The 21,672-nt window shown below is 39.0% G+C and overlaps 1 protein-coding gene across 4 annotated transcripts in view; it reads right to left on the bottom strand.

Moving 5' to 3' along the window:
* Nucleotides 1-21,672, bottom strand: part of ect2 (epithelial cell transforming 2) — an 85,068-nt gene that overhangs the window by 16,195 nt on the left and 47,201 nt on the right. For all 4 annotated transcript variants that reach the window (XM_043702207.1, XM_043702206.1, XM_043702208.1 and 1 more), the window contains 8 exons: nt 18,412-18,480; nt 15,696-15,806; nt 14,999-15,095; nt 13,948-14,029; nt 9,105-9,183; nt 8,495-8,614; nt 5,808-5,946; nt 2,324-2,478 (listed from right to left, as the gene is read on the bottom strand). In XM_043702207.1, coding sequence (XP_043558142.1) covers nt 2,324-2,478; nt 5,808-5,946; nt 8,495-8,614; nt 9,105-9,183; nt 13,948-14,029; nt 14,999-15,095; nt 15,696-15,806; nt 18,412-18,480 — 852 coding nt within the window. The remainder of the gene's footprint in view (nt 1-2,323; nt 2,479-5,807; nt 5,947-8,494; nt 8,615-9,104; nt 9,184-13,947; nt 14,030-14,998; nt 15,096-15,695; nt 15,807-18,411; nt 18,481-21,672) is intronic.

Raw genomic sequence — 21,672 nt, 5'->3', positions numbered from 1 at the left:
ATTGATTACAATCACTTATGTACAATAAAGTTTTTTTGTAGAGCAGCTGAAGGAATGTGCACACAGGAAGAAAAGCACCACTACCAAACAAACACTTACTCCATCAAGGCTTCAACCCTTCATAAACTTGTTCAACGTTTCATTATGATCGCAGGTTGGGAAGGTGGTGCAGTGTCTCATGAAAACAGATTCCCTCTTTGTTTTTAACTGAAATTCTTAAAATATGCCCATGTGTGGCCATAAAGAAAAATAAATTTTGCATACAGAAATAATATGCACATTGTACCACTAAGTGACAAAGAAATGTATTATGTGCAGTCAGAAAATTATATCACATTTTATAGTCTGTTGTGACATGGAAATCTTGCTCAGACTCTCCAAATAATTAGAATTGCAAAAGAACTGTAAGATGAATAGACTCAAAGTTAAAAAAGAAAGAGCTCAACAGCCACTTGACCAGCTGACATTTCAGGGTACATTATCCAACTTTACTGAACTCAGAGAAACAGTGAGTGAGTGTGAAGAGGAATGAATTGGAGGGCAAAGAAATGGAGCAACTTGGAAGGGGCTAGATTTTCACTCAACTGATTGGATGTGAAATATCTTTTTAGAACTGTTGGCTAGGACCCAATACCAGATTTTCAATCCATTCCCAGGCTTTGTAATTTTTGCTACATGCTTTTAAAGATACAAGCTAGTTCAGGTCATAGTCCTCCATCAGACACAACTTATTCCATTGCAAAGGTCAGTATGGCCTACTCTTCCGCAACTTAGTTACCCAGTGTCAGAAACCCTGAGAAAGCCTTAAACTCAGGGTTAGAGCGGCAGACTACTGAAGGTTCGGATTGGCTTATTGAAAGAGTTAGCCAGTAAATACTCAAGGAATTTTTAAAAAATCCAAGTTGAACATGTTAGTTAACAATATATTCATAGTCACCGGGTTTCTCACATCACCATTGATCCTAAGCACTCACCCACTTCCTTGGCACTTGAAATAGGATTTATGTCTAGCTAACTGAGTGAAACTAATAGTTTTCAATTTTCATCTCAACTGGTCGGAAAACTAAAAAGTTTCCTGGGTAGCAGCTTAACAAAAAGGCGAAACATTGCCTGCAACAGAATATTTTCTCGAATGATTTCCCAAAAATGACCCAAAATCACAGATTTTTTTAAATATCCCCAATGACAAAAAGTGTCTCATTTCAGTCCCCATGCCCTCCTGCAGATTACTTAGGTAAAAATCTTTTAGCGGCTAAATTGAGAAGTAGGATGTAAATACAGCTAATGGTTCCTTAATCACTTCACTGATCTTTCCTGAATGGTTGTTTTGTGGAACTGGATCCTTTCAAAATTATTACATGTCATGCAGCATTGTCAAAAAAAGCCAAAAGTGCTTCAGAGATGCAAAGAAAAAAAAAGAAACAAGCTGGACTAAAGAAGAAATTAGGAAAGGTGATCAAAAGCTTTAAGAGATGAGCATCCTGGAAGATCTTGGGAGGGAAAAGAAAAGGAACATGGAACATCAGGAATAAAAAATAAATCCAGAGCAGAGAACCAAGGAAACCTCTGGAAAGGTTATAATTACAAGGCGCATTCAAGATCAAATTAGAATCAGATTTAATGAGTAGCAGCTGTAGGTAACAGATTTCAGAAATGTGGCAACCATAAAAAGAGACAAGAAAGGAAAGAGTAACATGATAATCCAAGAGCTGGAAAGCAGTGGGTGGACAAGCATGCAATCATTTGCAGGTAGGCACAAACCAAGAGACTTGGAGGCAGCTGTACTGTAGAGAAAAGCATTACAGTAAAAGGGGCACCTCAGGTTCTGGCTATGTTAAAAAAGGGATTGATCGCCAACACAGCACCAAACTATAATGCTGGTTAAAACCAAAACAAAATTTGACTTCATTTTAAAAGAATCATAATAAAGCAAAAATTAAAATAACATTAAAATTAAAAATCACTTCCAGCACAAAAATTGAATTAATTGAATTAGCTAAAAGACATATGCACTTTAGTGTTTTTACAAAGGAGTACGCTTTCTTAATCACATACAACAAAAATGGTTTGAACTGAATGGCTGTCTGAAAAATAAAATGTGCCAATTCATTATGCTTAGCTTCCAAATTCAAACACATTACAATGTTCATGTCAGGTCACAGCCATTCCTGTGTGCAATAGGCAAAATTTGAAGTATCAAAGATGAATCTTAGTGTGCAGTTCTCAATTACTAATTAATGAGCACTAAGAAAATTGACCATGCTAGTTCCCCACACTGCTGTCCTTACTGTCCAAACACATCCATGAAAAACTTTTGACTTACTGCATCTGCCTTGCAAATTGTGTTTGCCACATGTCGACAAAGCAGTCTTAACCAATGATTCTTCTTGGGTTCTTCCACTATTAATTGGAAACTAAACAGTAGGTTTGATTGTTCTGTTGGAGGTCGTACCACCAAGGCAAAAGCACTGCGGCAATCTGTAATACAACCACTGACAGCTTTGTTTAGAATATCACAACCACTGATAAAGCTAAAGCTACCCATGAATTAGCTACTGAATTTTTAAAACCTTGCAATTGAGAGCAAATTAGATCAAAAAAATTTAACAGATTTACTACATCCCAATTAGTGAAAGCAACACTTCATTGTTTTTAATATTGTAAGTTAATATTGTAATATAGCAGGAAATGTTAATATGACAACTGAAACGCTTTGTACCATTGAGCCAAATACAAAGCAAAACACAAAATTTGGAAATTGCCAACAGGTGCAATTTTGCCTTCACTTGTTCATCATTTATCTGTAAAGCCCAGACACCAACCCATTTCCTCCCCCCCCCGCCCCACATCCAATACTCCATTCACCCCCACATTGGGACAGATTAAGGCCAACAAACCCAGGAGCAGGATGCTCTGCTTTGCCAGTCAGGAAATCTGTCGCTATTCTCACATGCTGAGAAAATTGCTGGGATTTACAGATTTACTATGAGCAAGGGATGGAAAAATTGCACCAACTGGCAAATTCCCAACCTCAGTTTTCTTTGTGTCTTTAACTCTTATGGCACTTGGGGTGACGACGACGACGGACATCACAACAAAAACAACAGAATTTAATCATATCAATATGTCCTGATATATTACACTCAGTCCTCTTAAAACTGTAGGAAGTGAGCACATCTGCTGGGTGAGAAAGTATATTTTTTAAAATTTGTATACTAATTCATTCAGTAAATGGCATTAAAATGATAACCTATATTTTAAATTCTGATGGTGCTAGTCCTAAGCAGCAGTTTTATTTCAAGGAGTGCAGTCAAAGAGCAGATTAAGTCAAGAACAAGTAGTAAGTTTCAGCTGATTAAGTGACTTTGATCCTTTCTATTGGGAGCATATAGAAGTAGGCAACTTCGCACTTCAGAGTGAGGCTTATAGTAGAGTGCGAGAGTCGAGTGTCTCAAGGAGTTTGAGAGAGAGAGAGAGAGGTGTTTCATTGCTTTTGCTTAGATAAAGCAGTTAGTTTATGATGTTTTTCCCCCTAGTCTTTAAAGTAAAAATTGTCAAGTCTTAAGAACCTAAGAAATAGAAGCAGAATTAAGTTACTTGTCAGCTCAAGCCTCCCCTGCCATGATTCTTGTAACTCCAACACTGAATATCTATTACTTCACTAGTTAGATTGCTATCCTGAAAATGCCCATGTTATCCCAACTCACTCATCAAATAGTTAGCCAAATCCCACTCTATGCTAGTGCGACTGGTACATTTGCTGTTATCAGTGCTCACTATTATTAACTGATGTCTTATGTGCTCTTAGTCTACCTATATTGATCTTTTTGATGAAAGACTTCACTCATTTTGACACACAAACCAAACAAAGGTAATCCTACATCAGCCCCAGGTTGCTAATGACACCTTGATGCAAGGGCCTTGACGTCTTGCTAGCTGACTCCTACTGTCGGATAGTCAGCATTGCTGCCTTCCTTGTGAGCGGATACATGGAACCTGCATTCATTTGGGAATGGTGATAACAGAAGCTTTAGTGACTGACAATTGCCTTTTTGAACAGGTTCCAAATTCAGAAGCTCAAAACAGCAGGGTAAATCAAAGTTTACACACTTTGAGGGTATACCTTTAAGGCCATTCAAAGGCCAAATACTACAAGACAAATTTCAAATTATTTTTGACTGAGCCAAATTAATCGGATAGTTGATCACATTAGAATGTCATATCTGAGGCCACCTCCCCCCATTTTACTTAAGGCACATGGTACTTTTGCACAATTGATTTCTAATAATGTCACTCTTCTAGAAATTAATTTTCCTTTGAAAGTAACATTTTTGAAATGGCTTTGAACAAGCAAAGAATTTAAAAAAGAAAGCTAAACATATACAACAAGATCTCAGCAAATAGTAATTTATTTTTCATTGACTTGCCTCCTTCGTGGCAGTAACTTTCAAGCAACTTAATCTGGGATTGTCAAATCAACAGTAAAAATTAGGAAGTTGAAACTCCGTATTTCAAAAAGAATTTAGTATTACATCAATGTGTTGTGTGCCAAGACAACATTGAACTTGACTGTATTAATCCTTACAAGGTGCCTGACAACGTCCACTAACACAGCTGGTCATTTAAGTGAGGTTAATGGAAGGCATCATAAAACAACCAAGCAAAAGAGTGCATTACTGTAATGGAAATTGTTAATTGTGCTGTTACCTAACTTTGAACGAGAGCGCATGCATTACATAGCTGAAAATGTGTTGCTGGAAAAGCGCAGCAGGTCAGGCAGCATCCAAGGAACAGGAGAATCGACGTTTCGGGCATAAGCCCTTCTTCAGGAAGGGCTTATGCCCGAAACGTCGATTCTCCTGTTCCTTGGATGCTGCCTGACCTGCTGCGCTTTTCCAGCAACACATTTTCAGCTCTGACCTCCAGCATCTGCAGCCCTCACTTTCTCAGCATGCATTACATAGTGTTGCACAGCTGTATTGAATGCTATCTCTAGTAACAGGAAGTAAATAGATATTCCCCAAAAGATTATCTTTAAATAAATGTCAGCAGTTATAATTTCATATTGATACCATTGTGCATTATTTGTAGACATTGACAACAAATACGAACAGGTAGTTGTTCTAAATTCATGCAATAGTCATTTTTTTTAAACAATAAAATGAAACTTATTTTAAAGGCTTCCAAATGCAAATCCAAGTCTCAATCTCTTAGTATTGTCAATTGATGCAGGTTTATTACATTTTATAAGTCCTGGGTAACATTGTCCTGAAGCAGTTAATTCTTGCAACAGAAAATCAGGAGTCTCTGACATTTTGTTGATTATTCCTCACAATACAGTCCTACACATAGCCATGTGTTATTTTAGTATAATTTATTGATGAAACATTTTTGTTATTGCACTTGGGTTTCTTTAACTGCTGTGACAATGAATCGAGCGTTAAGAGGAGATGGGCCAAATGTAGGCAAACGGGACTAGTTTGAGAAATTTGGTCAGCATGGACGAGTTGGATTAAAAGGGTTTGTTTCCATCCTATCTAACTATGACTCGATGAGTAGGAGTCTAAATACTTGGAATAAATAGTAATTCTTGCTCCCTTTCTAGTCACCGAAACCAATGACAAAAGAAAATGCAACAAATAATAACTGCACTTTGCATACCACAAGCAAAATGGATGCATCAAATTATTTAAATATTTATAAAATTTCAAAAAAGCTTTTTCAACATGGAAATCTCTCAAGATGCAGAGTAGCAAGGAGAAATAAAATACATTTAAATGTTTAATCCAATTAATGTCTGTACTAACCATCAGTCTCCTTAATATCCAATACTCTCTTTATTTGGGAAAGAGGCATTAGCATAATGTGTTTCAGGGAGGCAGGAGGGCGTGTTTGACCATGAGGACTCTTGAAAGAACTAATCACTTTATGGCGCTTCCTTGCAATCTGTAACAAAATTTTGCCAACATCAAGTGGATAAGACAAAGGAAGCAATTTTTTTTTCCACGTAAGATTTCATGGCTGCAAAAGATAATTAGTATTTTGAAAGATAAACATTGCAATGTTCACGTTTATACAATTAAAATCTTCACCATTAGTGAAACAAAAACAGTTCATTATTTCATATGATTCTAAGCTTCAATACATAAAAATTTATAATTAAAAAACTTTGGTAGATTTTCTGCTCATTTATGCTAGCAATAATCAGCCAAACCATTAAAAAAAAGCCACAATTTCAAACAAGTGGAGTAACGACCAAAATCACCAGCATTCATCTTTCTGCAACCTCATGTTGATTCAAGATTCAATTCACAAACTGACAATGCCCAATGGCAAAATCCTGCCAATTGTTCTTAGAAGTTTTTTTTCAGAGAGCACCCATTTTCTAGGTGCACAAGTATTAGCTGGAAGAGTTTAATTTTTGACGACAGAAAAGTAATTCAATAAGAAATCAATGTGTACACCAAAGGACCACAAGAGGATAAGCTCAGCAAACACAGACCACCTCAGTGGTGGAAAATCTTTGAGACAAAAAACTGAGGAGTGAATTTAGTTAGCAAAATTCATATATTACATAACCTTGATTTTGGACCAAGGGAACAATTTCAATGTTGCAGATTCAAAACATGGAAGCATTGTAAACTATGAAAAGGACATTGCAAAACATCAAACAAAACAGGACAAGTTGCTGGCATAGGCAGATAAAAGTTCAAAGCAGAGAAGTGAATGCATTTCGGTAGAAAGACATTGGACAGACAATATAAAATAGGGGTACTATTCTAAAGGGTATGCAGCAGCAAAGAGTTGATGTATCTGTGCATGATAGGTGGCAAGTGTTAATAATTCAAACGTATCCAAGGTCTTCTGAGAAGGGACATAGAGGACAAGAACAGAAAGCTCATGTCAAATCTGTATGAGACAGGAGGCAAAATTCAGCTCAAGTATTGTATACAGTTCTGGGTGCCATACTTCAGAAAGAACGTGAATACTTTGTAAAGGAATGGGGAAGATGTTTTCAAGAATAATTCCAGGAACAAGAAACTTCAGTTTGAAAATATAATGAGCAAGTTGGGACTATTTCCCTTGGAAGGGCGACAGCAAAGGAAATTTATTCCAACTTTTCATAATGATGAGGGATCTGGATAGTGATAAACTGTTCCCACCTGTAAAGATCAAGAACAAGAGGACACAGATTAAAGTGATCTGCAAAGTAGTAAATACGATGCTAGAAAAGTATTTTTCACACAGCAAGTCAGGTCCGCAGTGCATTGTGTGGAAACAGGCTCAACCATGCATTCAGTAAAGCATCAAATGATTATTTGAACAGAAATAATATGCAGAGTTCAAAGGAAAGGACAGGAGAATGACATTAAATCATGATGCTTATTCAGAGACCTAATGGTAAATGGGCTTCTTCTGCATCATAACAATTGTGATTGAAGCAGTTTCTACCAATTTTAACATCAAATCACTCTCAGATGGAGGTATAGCTATCATTATCAGAAAGGTTCAATTCTAGTCAGTAAACCCATCTTCAGATTTATTCTTTAACTATATTATGTAATAGGAAGGAAGAAAACTATTACATTTTATTACACTGACTGCAATGATTCTTGAAGACTTTGATTTTGAGATCACACACATTAAATCCTAGCAGAAACTTAATGCATGCACCTGCGGGCACAATTTCCCAAATACACCCTTACCGTCAATGGTAGATTTTGGAATTCAAATCATGGAAATTAACTGAACCAAATGTCAAATGATCAACATTTTCAGACACTTGGGGATAAGGTGGACTGTCGATGCTGGAAGTCAGAGTCGATAAAATGTGAAGATGGAAAGGCACAGATCAGGCAGCATAGGAGGAGCGGGAAGGTCAACATTTCAGGTGGCGTCCTGAAGGGACCTTTCACATCAGGACCCCACCCGAAACATTGACTTTCCTGCTCCTCTGATGCTGCCTGAACTGCTGTGCCTTTCCAGCTCCACATTTTATCAACAACATTTTCAGACAGTTAGCTAATATTTAATTTCTGACCATCTTGTGGGCCTGCAGCAACTGCAGTCCAATATTTTATGGAAGTAGTTCTGAAGAGAAGGCAGACAACATCTTTATACAATTGTGGCTTCCATTCTACATGACCTTCCACTGGTGGATGTTAAATACAAGATTGGTTTCAAGTGCAAAACAATTGGGAATTTTGTCATGTTGGGCAATCTGCTGAATCTTTAAAAATAACATACTCCAGAAGAAAGCTATGATTGCCTCAGCAGAGTCTTAATCTGCACATAACATGAAATTCAAGGTACATAAAAGTTTGAGTTTTAAAATTCGCTAGTGACCTTTCAAGACGTGTACACCCTTTCGGATGTACAGAGATTTATTTTACAAAGTAATATACATAAACCCAGTTTGCATTTGATTATTGCACTAGAATTCAACTGAGTCAGTTACACCCTTCCTCAGAATGAAAGAAATGAATACTCCTACCTCCAGGCAGTCATTGAATAAGAACAGAGTCACCTGTTCACCTCGGTCACACAAGTCATCATCTAGCACAATGGTCTCAACTCGCTGTACAAGACTGCGATGAGATGACAACAAGTTGGCCTATATAAAAGGCAGATATTTAATAATCATAACAGAATTATTTTCTTTAAAAACATTCATTAAAAAATAATTTTCACCCTTTTAAGGCATAAAGCATCAAGTGACCATTTTGCACACAAGCGCCAGTTGACAAAGTAGAGGAAAAAGGCACAAACTTAAGTCACTTTTGCAAATTGGGGCATCAGGTATTGGCAGTTGTGAAATGGATTACTAAATTTGTGAAATTTGTCAGTGACACATTACAGTTCATCCATCTAACCTCACCAACCGACAAATTGTAGCTACAAAATCAAAAACTTTGCCCACAATAACTGGATCTATGCAGTTAGACCTAGCCACTGTAGGAGCTTCCTCTGAGTCAACCAGCAAGTTTCAGAAGGAAAATTGCAGGAAATTTTATAAAATTAGAGGCATGATCAATAATATCCCAAATCTGAGTAAAACAAAAAGCATACATTTGTAGCTATATTAAAACAGGTTATGTACTTACAGGACAACCATCTACTTCATAAACAACATCAAAGATTTGTCGTTGACCTTCAGTTTTCCTTTTATCTTCATTGATATGCCTAAAAAGTAATGAGAAAAACTTTACATAAAAAAAAAGAGTCAGGAAGTTCATCTTTATTTTATTTTATGTTCAAGTAAAGAAATGAAAATTCTTGGTGCATTTACACTCTGCTTTCAGAACACTGATCAAAACAATTAGGAATTTTCATATGTTGCATGCAGTGATCAGAGTTTTGGATTCTTGTATAATTGGGGCTCTTTCTGGGGTAGGTGGGACCTCTTCAAGCAGGATGGCCTTCACCTGAACCAGAGGGATACCAATATCCTGGGGGGGGGGGGGGGGGGAGAAAGAGAGAGGAAGCGGGGAGAAATTCACTAAGGCTAATGGGGTGGGTTTAAAACTAATCCAGCAAGGGGATGGGAACCAAAATTGTAGTTCAAGTAAAGAAAAAAGGTTGAGAGTAGGGAGGTTCAAAATCAAGTTTCAGGGACACAAGATGGCACCGGCAAGCAAAATGTTGGCTTGAAGTGTGTCTACTTCAAAGCCAGGAGCATCCAGAATAAGGTGGGTGAACTTGCAGCATGGGTTGGTATCTGGGACTTCGATGTTGTGGCCATTTTGGAGACATGGATAGAGCAGGGACAGGAATGGTTGTTGCAGGTTCCAGGATTTAGATGTTTCAGTAAGAACAAAAAAGATGGTAAAAAAGGGGAGGTGTGGCATTGTTGGTCAAGGACAGTATTACAGTTGCAGAAAGGATGTTTGGGGACTCGTCAACTGAGATAGTATGGGCTGAGGTTAGAAACAGGAAAGGAGAGGTCACCCTGCTGGGAGTTTTCTATAGGCCTCTGAATAGTTCCAGAGATGTAGAGGAAAGAATAGCAAAGATGATTCTCGATAAGAGTGAGAGAGACAGGGAAGTTGTCATGGAGGACTTTAACTTTCCAAATATTGACTGGGAACACTATAGTACGAGTACGATAGATGGGTCAGTTTTTGTCCAGTGTGTGCAGGAGGGCTTCCTGACACAGTATGTAGACAGGCCACCAAGGGGCGAAGCCACGTTAGATTTGGTACTGGGTAATGAGCCTGGCCAGGTGTTAAACTTGGAAGTAGGTGAGCACTTTGGTGATAGCGATCACAATTCGGTTATGTTTACTTTAGTGATAGAAAGGGATAGGTGTATACCACTGGGCAAGAGTTACAGCTGGGGGAAAGGCAATTATGATGCAATTAGGCAAGATTTAGGAAGCATTGGATGGGGAAGGAAACTGCAGGGGATAGGCACATTAAAAATGTGGAGTTTATTCAAAGAAAAGCTCCGGTGTGTCCTCAATAAGTATGTACCTGGCAGGCAAGGTGGAAGCTGTAGAGCACGGGAGCCATGGTTTACGAAGGAAGTGGAATCTCTGGTCAAGAGAAAGAAGAAGGCTTATGTTAGGATGAGATGTAAAGGCTCAGTTAGGGTGCTTGAGGGTTACAAGGTAGCCAGGAAAGACCTAAAGAGAGAGCTCAGAAGAGCCAGGAGGAGACATGAAAAGTTGTTGGCGGATAGGATCAGGGTAAACCCTATAGCTTTCTATAGGTATTTAAGGACTAAAGGAATGACGAGAGTAAGATTAAGGCCAATCAAGGATAGTAGTGGGAAGTTGTGTGTGGAGTCAGAGGAGATAGGGGAAGCACTTAATGAATATTTTTCGACAGTATTCACTCTAGAAAATGACAATGTTGTCGAGGAGAATACTGAGATACAGGCCACTAGACTAGGTGTGATTGAGGTTCACAAGGAAGAGGTATTAGAAATCCTGCAGAGTGTGAAAATAGATAAGTCCCCTGAGCCGAATGGGATTTATCCTAGGATCCTCTGGGAAGCCAGGGAGGAGATTGCCGAGCCTTTGGCATTGATCTTTAAATCGTCATCGTGCCAGAAGACTGGAGGATAGCAAATGTGGTTCCCCTCTTCAAGAAGGGGAGGAGAGACAATCCTGATAATTATAGACCAGTGAGCCTCACTTCAGTTGTTGGTAAGGTGTTCGAAAAGGTTATAAGAGAGGATTTATAACCATCTAGAAAAGAATAATTTGACTGGGGATAGTCAGCACGGTTTTGTGAAGGGTAGGTCATGCCTTACAAACCTTATTGAATTCTTTGAGAAGGTGACCAACAGGTAGATGAGAGTAAACCTGTTGATGTGGTGTATATATATTTCAGCAAGGCATTCGATAAGGTGCCCCACAGGCTATTGTACAAAATGCGGAAGAATGGGACTGTGGGAGATATAGCAGTTTGGATCAGTAATTGGCTTGCTGAAAGAAGACAGAGGGTGGTGGTTGATGGGAAATGTTCATCCTGGAGTCCAGTTACCAGCGGTGTACCGCAAGGATCGGTGTTGGGTCCACTGTTGTTCGTCATTTTTATAAACGACCTGGATGAGGGCGTAGAAGGGTGGGTTAGTAAATTTGCAGACAATACTATGGTCGGTGGAGTTGTGGATAGTGACGAAGGATGTAGTAGGTTACAGAGAGACATAGATAAGCTGCAGAGCTGGGCTGAGGGGTGGCAAATGGAGTTTAAGGCGATCAAGTATGAGGTGATTCACTTTGGTTGGGGTAACCGGAATGCAAAGTACTGGGCTAATAGTAAGATTCTTGGTAGTGTAGATGAGCAGAGATATCTCGGTGTCCAGGTACACAGATCCTTGAAAGTTGCCACCCAGGTTGACAGGGTTGTTAAGAAGGCATACATTGTTTTAGCTTTTATTAACAGAGGGATCGAGTTCCAGAACCATGAGATTATGCTGCAGCTGTACAAAACTCTGGTGCGGCTGCACTTGGAGTATTGTGTACAGTTCTGGTCACCGCATTATAAGAAGGATGTGGAAGCTTTGGAAAGGGTGCAGAGGAGATTTACTAGTGTGTTGCCTGGTATGGAGGGAAGGTCTTACAAGGAAAGGCTGAGGGACTTGAGGCTGTTTTCATTAGAGAGAAGATGATGGAGAGGTGACTTAATAGAGACATAAGATAATCGGAGGGTTAGATAGGGTGGACAGGGAGAGCGTTTTTCCCCAAGAATGGTGACGGTGAGCACGAGGGGGCATAGCTTTAAATTGAGGGGTGATACATATAGGACAGATCTCAGAGGTAGTTTCTTTACTCAGAGAGTAGAATGGGTATGGAATGCTTTGCCTGCAACGGTAGTAGATTCGCCAACTTTAAAGTATATTTAAGTCGTCATTGGACGAGCATATGGATGTACATAGAATAGTGTAGGTTAGATGGGCTTCAGGTTGGTATGACAGGTCAGCGCAACATCGAGGGCTGAAGGGCCTGTACTGCGCTGTAATGTTCTATTATTCCCAAGGATCTTCTAATTGTCAAATTACCATGTTTTAAAAATCATGAGGGGTTGACAAGGCAGACAGGGAAAAAAAAAAACTGTCCCCACTCAAAAGAATTGAGAATGACAGGTTACAGCTATGCAGAAAAAAGTGCAATGTTTGGAACAAAAAAAAAAGCTTCTCACAAACCAAGTGGCTCAAAATGGAATGCCTGCACATGTCGTGGAGGCAGGCTCAATCAAGATAGTCAAGCAAGCATTAGATAATTATCTGAAGAGAGAATGTGCAGGGATATAGGAAAAAGTCAGAAAATTGGCACAATGCAGAGATGATAGGCCAAATTTGATTAAATATTATTTTTAACTTCCTAGTTTGAGTCAATCCATCAAACTCCAAAATATTAGCCAATTTTCAGTTAAAGGGAGCTCTCCAATAATGCCCATTAGCCCATACAGCATACTTTCAGTAAGCTCTCCTCTATGCTATGAATACATATTAACACAGTTATGAACGAATTCTTCCTTCAAAATTATCAAATATTCTAAAGAGGCAGCACACTTATCTGAAGCACCCACATTTTAAATACTTGTATAGCTTTAATTTTATTCCAAAAAAAAAGCAAGGCCACATCTGTCTGTTTATGTTTGTGTTAATAATTTCGAAGTGCCGTTGTTAGACTGGGGTGTACAACGTTAAAAAAAAAAATCACAGCACCAGATTATAGTCCAGCAAGTTTATTTGGAAGCACACCGAAAGCTAGTGCTTCCAAGTAAACCTGTTGGACTATAATCTGGCACTGTGCGACTTTTAACTTAGTGTTGATAATGGTTATTCATCTCACTTCTAATTACTGTGTTGGCACAATTTGATGGCTGTATTTGCTGACATTAGAAAAAAAGTGAATTTTTTTTTTTAAAACTCCAGAAAGAACTTTGAACAATTTGAGAATTTTTCAAAAGAGTAGAAACTATGTATTACAAATGGTTTTACCCAATTTCCTGATTTTGTTTTTGTCCAAAAACATTTCCCTATAGCCATTGAACAGCTATTTTAAAAATAAATTTAAAAATTCAAAACCACATGGCTGACAAATTTAACTTTTACTGTTTGGATTAGGAGGAAGCAAACTAAAGCCCAGAGAGTGAAGGTCCCCATGTACGAAAAGCAAAAGGAGAAAGATAGTTTAAGTATTTAAGAAAAAAGGATATTTGAGGGATTTTAAAAAAAGTAACGATTGCAAGAGTGCAAAAAAAATCTTCAATTAATATCTAGCAACATTAAAAGACTGAACCTTAAAGTCCAATTCGGTCCAACTTACATTCATATTTCGCCCTTAAGTCATGGAAGATCTGTAGGAAGTAAGGCCTGTCAGAAGTACCGCCTCATATAAAACATTTCACCATTTGAATAACAGTATGAAAATTAAGGATACTGCCTTGGTCAATTAACTATCAATGCATCATTGTATACAAAAAAGGAACCTACGTCATTACTTCTTTTAGCAATTCAATCGCATTTTCCAAACTGATTTTGTCAGGATTAGCATCATCTGTATGCTTGCGAAGGTCTAAACAAAAAGATAAATTTGAGTTAAACCCCAGGCAATTAAAGTTTCATTCAAGTCATGCTAAGCTGAAATAGAAGTCATGTCTCAGGCAAGCCTTGAAGTGGGCTACATTAAATAGGCTCTCATTCAGTTAATTAAGTCAGGACTTCAAGTTTAACAGCATTTAGAAGAAATCAGTGCGGCAAAGGCATGGATTGCTCTCTGGGGAGAGTATCAGTACTAAGACTGGCTCAAAAACACCACTAGAACTTGGCTTGCTCGGTCAGTGAACAGCATCGCTGCTCGGCTGGGTCTGCAACAAGAAGCGGGGGAACCAACAAAAAAAAAAAGGAAAAAAAAACCTTTTTGACTTAATTCTCTACAATTTATCTTTAGCAAGTGCAACTGTCCACAACAGTGGGGAAGTGAAGTGATGTAATAGCAATATCAATCAGTGACCCAGAACCACACACTAATGTTCTGAGAACATGGATCCAAAGCCCACAAAAGCAAATGGTGACATTTGAGCTAAAGGAACTGTGAAACAACCATGCAGCATTCAACTGATGTAAAAAAAAATCTATCTGGTTCACTCATGCCTTTCAGGCAAGGAAATCTGCCACCTTTACCTGATCTGGTCTAATTAAGATGCGAGCTTTAAACATTAGCTTTTAATTTCTTACTAGACTAAATTCAGTTATATACTTATTATTGCAGGGGTACTGCCCCTACCTCTGAGCCAGGAGGCCAGAGTTCAAATTCCACTTGCTCTAGAAGGTTTCATTTTACAGCTCTAAACAGATGGATTAAAATAACTACACTACATAATTATTTCTCAGAGCAGATATACAAAATCTGAAAGCAGAAATGTAAGTTTTGGTGAAATTGCCCGTGGATTTTGATGCAGGTAGTGGTAAGATAGTTCAGATTGTCCAGGCCCATTTGCGCATTCTGTAAATGTTCTATAGTAACATTTCCAAGATTCAATACCATTCAACAGCAAGGCCACACTTGGCAACCTCTGTACAGGTCGTATAAGCAGTTCAGCCAGGCTCTGGCGACCACATTCAGGTTTAGCTTGATTAATCTGTAGTGATAATGAGGGGAATAAAAAAACTTCATAAAAATTTGTCAGAAAATGATAAACTAATCAGTCAAATAACTTTGAAATGCTAAAATGAGTCTTATTTAAAACTTCAGCATCAAGAAATTACAAACTATCCTGGAGTGACAAGCTCTTTTCAGGCTCTGTGCATAGTTGTCAAGCAAAGATAAATAATTTTCTACATAACAGGAGGCAAACATCTTGCAGATGAAGGAAAATTGTTAGCTGAAACCTTCCCAGTCATATTGCCCCTCAACCATTTTAAAAAGAGGTGTGCGTAATGAAACTTTAACTTCTTAAACAAACAAAACTGTGGATTTTGGAAACCGAAAATTAAAACAGAAAATGCTGAAGAATCTCAGCAGCTGTGAAAAGAAAGGGAGTTAATGTTGAGTCTCGTGTGACACTACTTTCAGATGGAGTTAAAACATTACTTTGGAAGCAAGTTTCAGTATGAATTAGGTAATATGAATTAGTTAACTGAATTCACTGTCAATGGTTTCAGGTAAATGGAAGGCCATGTGCACCCTTCAGAGAAAGGATTAGAAACGAGGGAACAAATGTGTCAAATAAATCCCATACCTTTAAGAAGGCATGAAACCTTGGTTTCTGCCTTTCACACTTCGCAATAGTATCTTTGCTCATTTCAAAGAAGTTCACAAATGGCGGATAGGTTTTCACCAAGTCCTTTGACTGTAACAAAAATGCCAGTTTCAATATGTATCCATTGCATCAAATGTAAAACAATTTAGCTGTTATTTAATTTGATGACTATAAAGTGTTCTTCAGAGCACACAAGGACTTTGGTCTTTGCAATGAAAAGGACCATTTTAAAATCTTCTGTTGAAATACCTCAGGATTCCTGGTGTTACACAGCTTGAAATTTCTGCACCAATGAAGAATCCTTCAGTGCTTAAGTAGGTTTGTCATAACAGTTTTTAAACCCAAATACAACTCCAAGAGAAAGCAACTTGTCCACGCTGCCCAGTTTTCACAATTTAAACTAATCCCATTTGCCTGTATTTGTCTCAGATCCCTCCATAACTATTCCATCCATGTACCTGTCTAAATGTTTCTTAAATGTCAAAACTGCATTTGCTTCCACTAATGCTTCTGACAGCCTGTTCCAGACATTCACCAATGTCGGTGTGAAAAACTTACCCCTCTCTACTTTTGTATCTGTCCACTCACCTTAAACCTATTCCTCTAGCTTTAGACTCCCCTACCATGCAGAAAAGCTATCAACCTTATCCATGCCCCTCATGATTGTATATACCCCTATAAGGTCAACCCCCAGTCTTCTACAATCCAGTGAAAAAGTCCCAGCCTATCCAACCTCTTCTGATAACAAACCTTCCAGTCCAGGTAGCATCCCAGAAAATGTAATTCAGGATGTCGAAAATGGTCAAAAACATTTACTTAAAATAAGAAAAATAACTTAGACGGAGGGGGTCATTAGCAAGGCTGGTATTTATTGCTTATGTCCAATTGCTCAGGAAAGCAATGGTAAGCAATCTTCACAAACCAACGCAGTTCATGTAGTATACACCTCAAGAATGCTTAGAGTTGGAAATTCTAGGATTTTGACCCAGCAATGAAGAAGAAATGGTGAGATATTTCTAAGGATGCTGTGTAAATTAGAAGTTAACTTGTAGGTGGCAGTGTTGCTGACATCTTATAGTATCTGTATCCTGTGCCAGTATGTGGTTCAGAGTAAAAGATGGTTAGAGGTGGGTCACTGCCACCAATCCTCTTTATGACCAATCTGATTACCAGCAGTAAAGGATACACCACTGTCATCTTTACAGAAGAAAGCATGGTTCTTAGTTAATTAATGAGATGATTTGTTTCATCATAGCAAGAAATACAATTTCATTACAAACCAATAATAATTATTAAGACTTTTGGGAGTAAGATAGAACATATCTGTAGAAGAGCTCACTATTTCACCCCACAGTTGGGGGCATCAGAAGAGGTGGAGCTCAAATGTAATAAGAACATTAATTCCTTCAGAACCATTATCTGATACCACAGTAGAGGTCATGGGTTTGAAATGTGCTGAAGAATCACTGACAAGTTACTACAGCCCATTATGTAGATACTACACACATTGTTGAACTCAGATATTGTGAATGGGTTGAAAATCAAATAGTCTGTCTGCCCTGGATGGTATTCAGTTTCCTGAATAATGTTGGAACTGAACTTATCAAGGCAAGAGGAGATATTTTAATCATGTTCCTGGTTGTACCTTGTAGATGGAGAACAAGCTCAAGAGTTGGATGAGTCACTCCTAGCAAAATACACAATTTGTGGGAATGGTTAGGCAAACTCTATACACATTACAAGTCAACTTTGCCTTTTCACAGGCTCTATATTTTTAGTCATTCTGGGCACCCATTCAAAGTGGTTGGACATGCATAGACTTCATTTGTCAAACATGGGGATGACGATTGAAAAGTTGAGAGCATGTTTTGTAATACATGAAATGCAGAGGTATTGGTCACAAACAACAGACTAATCATTTATCAGCAAGAAATTTGAGTATTTCCTAAAGTAAAGTGGCATTTGACAAGCCATACAACTCCATACCATCCATTGTCCAATGGTGGCAGATAGAGCAGTCCAAACTTTGAAAACAGGCTTAAAAGAAAACAGCCTACAACTTCACTCAATACCAAACTGTCCTGGTTCCAGTTTGATTATAGGACCACCCCACATGCAACTCTTGTTAATTAATGGGGCTAGTCCACTACATATCACTGGTGGTCAAGGAAATTTGATTGTGGGAGATTCAATGATTTAAGCAATTACAAATCATAGGGAAAAAGAAAGGGTTTACTTGAAGACTGCTTCGCACTTGTGCAGCATGAATGCTATTTGCCATTTAGTCTAAGCCTGAATTTTATCTAAGTCCTATAGCTTGCACAACAGTTGCTTGATTATCTGAACTATGAATATTACAGAAGTCAAAATGAGAGTCAGTGAACAGATTACTGGTGAGCTTAACTGAACGTATTACATTCTATTATAATAACATGAAATTTGGCCAAATTGGATTTGTGAGATCCTATCATCAACTGACAACCGGAGGCCAGTCAGAAGAAACATGAATCTTTCCCATTCTTTAGACTAATATCACTGGGTGAAATGCAGCATTACTTGCTGAAATTCAATTTCACAGAATGAAGGCCTCAATTAGAAATTTGCAGCCAATGCAAATCCAACTATTATTTTACCTACTAGGCTGGGAGGGGGTGAATTTTTTCTTTAAACAAAAAAAAACCTTAAAAATACTCACATATTTTTGAATAATGCCACCTATACTGTGGTTTTCTGACCAATTCAAAATAAGTTCCTCAAGATCAGTCTATGGAAAGAAACAAAACAAAATGCCATTCAGGTATGCTGTAAAATGTTGTATTGATTACCTCAGACCAAAGTAAGCATACATTCCAAGACAAACATTGAAAAGTCATCAAGATTCCAAAAGGAGAGAAAATGGTCAGATATAGGAATCATGATCATGGTTATGTCAAAGAATTTAATAAAACCCTTGACAAAGTCCTTCAGAAGAAAACTCTATAGAAAATGCAATCGTAATCATGTGATACAAGTAGTTTCAATTAAAAGAAAAAGGATGTACTGTATTACTGCAGACAGTAGACATGATTCTGTGAACTGTGTTACAACATGGTGATGAACCCTTCTGTTAATTAAGCCAAACACCCAAAAAAGCTCTCCTTGCCTCGTAATGTGTTAAAATATATGAGTGACAGAGAACTCCCAAATTCCACTATTTAAAGTAAGTAATATCAGTTTCTTCTTTAACTCTAAACGTGAACTCTATAACAATATACTGTTTCAATAAAACATTTATGAAAATGTTTTAATTTCAAAACCATACAGCAGCTATCATCGGTGTCTTTATTCTTTCGTCTGAAGATCTCCCTGGACCGTCGTCTTTCTTTTACTGTGAATATGTTTCATCTGAAAAGGTACCTTTGATGGAGTGTGTTCAATGACAGTTGCTCCGATTTTCAAAATGCCTGCCTTTTTTACATCCCCAAAATCAGACTGTCTCAATGGTTTGATGTTTGCAAAACAATAAATTCAAACTCAGTTGGGCTTTAGTATTTTGGAGCATAATTTAAATTGATTGGTTAAATTCGAATTGTCGTCAAAACAGCAAGCAACTCAAGTATCTGTTTCATAGCCAAATATTACATACTTTCAATTTTCCAGCACACCCAGACTGGTCTTGTAAGCACTCGGTGCAGAACGGTATTCACTTATTCTTAAAGGTACAGTACATGCCTTCAACTTTATAATAAGTGAGTGACAGGGAGGGAGGCAAGGAAGGTGGGAGGGTGGGCAGGAGGGAATCCAGGCACTTTGTGGACAGCCTTGGGGTGGGTGGGGGTTGCAGAGGGGGTGTGGGTGGGAAGAAGGCATGTTTTATGGGGAAGGGGAGGGGGAGCTAGCAAGCATGTTTTGTGGAGGATGGTGAGCAAGTGAAGGAATGTGACTTTTGGAGCAAGGGAGGAATGTAGTGTGGTGTTTGGGAGGGAAGAAGGGAGGGAGAGAGTTCTTTTTTTGAAGGGAAGGAGAGAGGGAATATAGTTTTTGGAGGAAAGGAAGGTAGTGCATGCTTTACAGAATGATGGAGATGGGGAAGGGGAACTGTGCAGACAGATAGCAGTTGTTCATTTTCAGAATACCTCAAGCAACTAGCAGAAACAGCAATTCTGCAGATGACAGATTCCATGAAGATGCACAAGTTTTGTACAATTACAGATGGATCTACAAGTGAGCCTCTATCATGACAGATGTCTAAGCAGATAAATTAAGCAAAACAACAATTTTATTAAAAGCAAATTACTGTGGATGCTGGAATCTAAAACCAAAAGAGAAAATGCTGGAAAATCTCAGCAGGTCTGGCAGCATCTGTAAGGAGTTGGGAGCAACGAATGCAATAGACCAAATTGAAAGAGGTACAAGTGAAACGCTGCTTAATCTGAAATGAATGTTTGGGGCCTAGGATGGTCAGCATGGAAGAGGTAAAGGGGCAGGTGTTGCACCTTCTGCGATTGCATGGGAGAAGTGTTAGGTGTGATGGAGGAGTGGACTAGGTTGCCCCGGAGGGAGGGAACGATCTCTGCGGAATGCAGACAGGAGGAGGGAAGGGAAGATGTGTTTAGTGGTGGTGTCGGGTTGGAGTTGGCGAAAATGGCGGAGGGTTATTCTTTGCATGTGAAGGCTGGTGGGGTGAAGAGAGAGAACAAGATGGACCCTATGGGGAGCAATGAATGCAATAGACCAAATCGAAAGAGGTACAAGTGAAATGCTGCTTAATCTGAAATGAGTGTTTGGGGCCTTGGATGGTCAGCATAACAGAGATAAAGGGTCAGGTGTTGCACCTTCTGCGATTGCATGGATTGGGAGCAACGAATGCAATTCTATTGTCGGTTTTGACTAAGATGATGCATCAACATATGGCTTACGCTTATTGGATAGGCTATACAAAAACATTCCTTTGCTTAACATAGCCAATTGCTGATATTCAACAATTACAAACTGCCGAAAGGAAAAATTGGTTTAAGTTGATGACTATTTAAAAAAAAAGACAGGAAGACAGAGGTAAAGAAATCTATGATTACTAGGTTTTTACATCTTGGGGTTGTTTTTTTAACAATAAAAGAGAAGAATGCGTGACCTGTTTGGAATTCTGCATGACATGTTTGGATAAGTCAGTTGTTACGGTTAAAGTGGAGTTCAGATTACGAGAATGTGCAAGTAGTTCACATCTATAGATACTGGCAAAAACGCGTGTAATGGCTGTGGATAGGCGGTTAGTCTTGGAAGAGAAAGTGATGACTGCAGATGCGGGAGATCAGAGCTGAAAATGTGTTGCTGGAAAAGCGCAGCAGGTCAGGCAGCATCCAGGGAGCAGGAGAATCGACGTTTTCGGGCAAGAACCCTTCTTCAGGAATGAGGAATGTGTGTCCAGCAGGCTAAGATAAAAGGTAGAGAGGAGGGACTTGGGGGAAGTTTTCCTTGGAGGGAAGGGGGAGGTAAAACTTGCACCCACACCTCCCTCCAAGGCCCTAAGGGATCCTTCCATATCTGCCACAAATTCACCTGCACTTCCACACACATCATTTATTGCATCCGCTGCACCCGATGTGGCCTCCTCTATATTGGGGAGACAGGCCGCCTACTTGCGGAACGTTTCAGAGAACACCTCTGGGACACCTGGACCAACCAACCCAACCACCCCGTGGCTCAACACTTCAACTCCCCCTCCCACTCCACCAAGGACATGCAGGTCCTTGGACTCCTCCATCGCCAGACCATAGCAACACGATGGTTGGAGGAAGAGTGCTTCATCTTCCGCCTCGGAACCCTCCAACCACAAGGGATGAACTCAGATTTCTCCAGTTTCCTCATTTCCCCTCCCCCCACCTTGTCTCAGTCAAATCCCTCGTACTCAGCACCGCCTTCCTAACCTACAAATCTTCTTCCTGATCTCTCTGCCCCACCCCCATTCCGGCCTATCACC

This window comes from Chiloscyllium plagiosum, chromosome 13, assembly GCF_004010195.1.
Source record: "Chiloscyllium plagiosum isolate BGI_BamShark_2017 chromosome 13, ASM401019v2, whole genome shotgun sequence".
NCBI lineage: Eukaryota > Metazoa > Chordata > Chondrichthyes > Orectolobiformes > Hemiscylliidae > Chiloscyllium > Chiloscyllium plagiosum.
The sequence above is the reverse complement of the archived record's forward strand: the minus strand, read 5'-3'. Positions and strand labels throughout refer to the sequence as shown.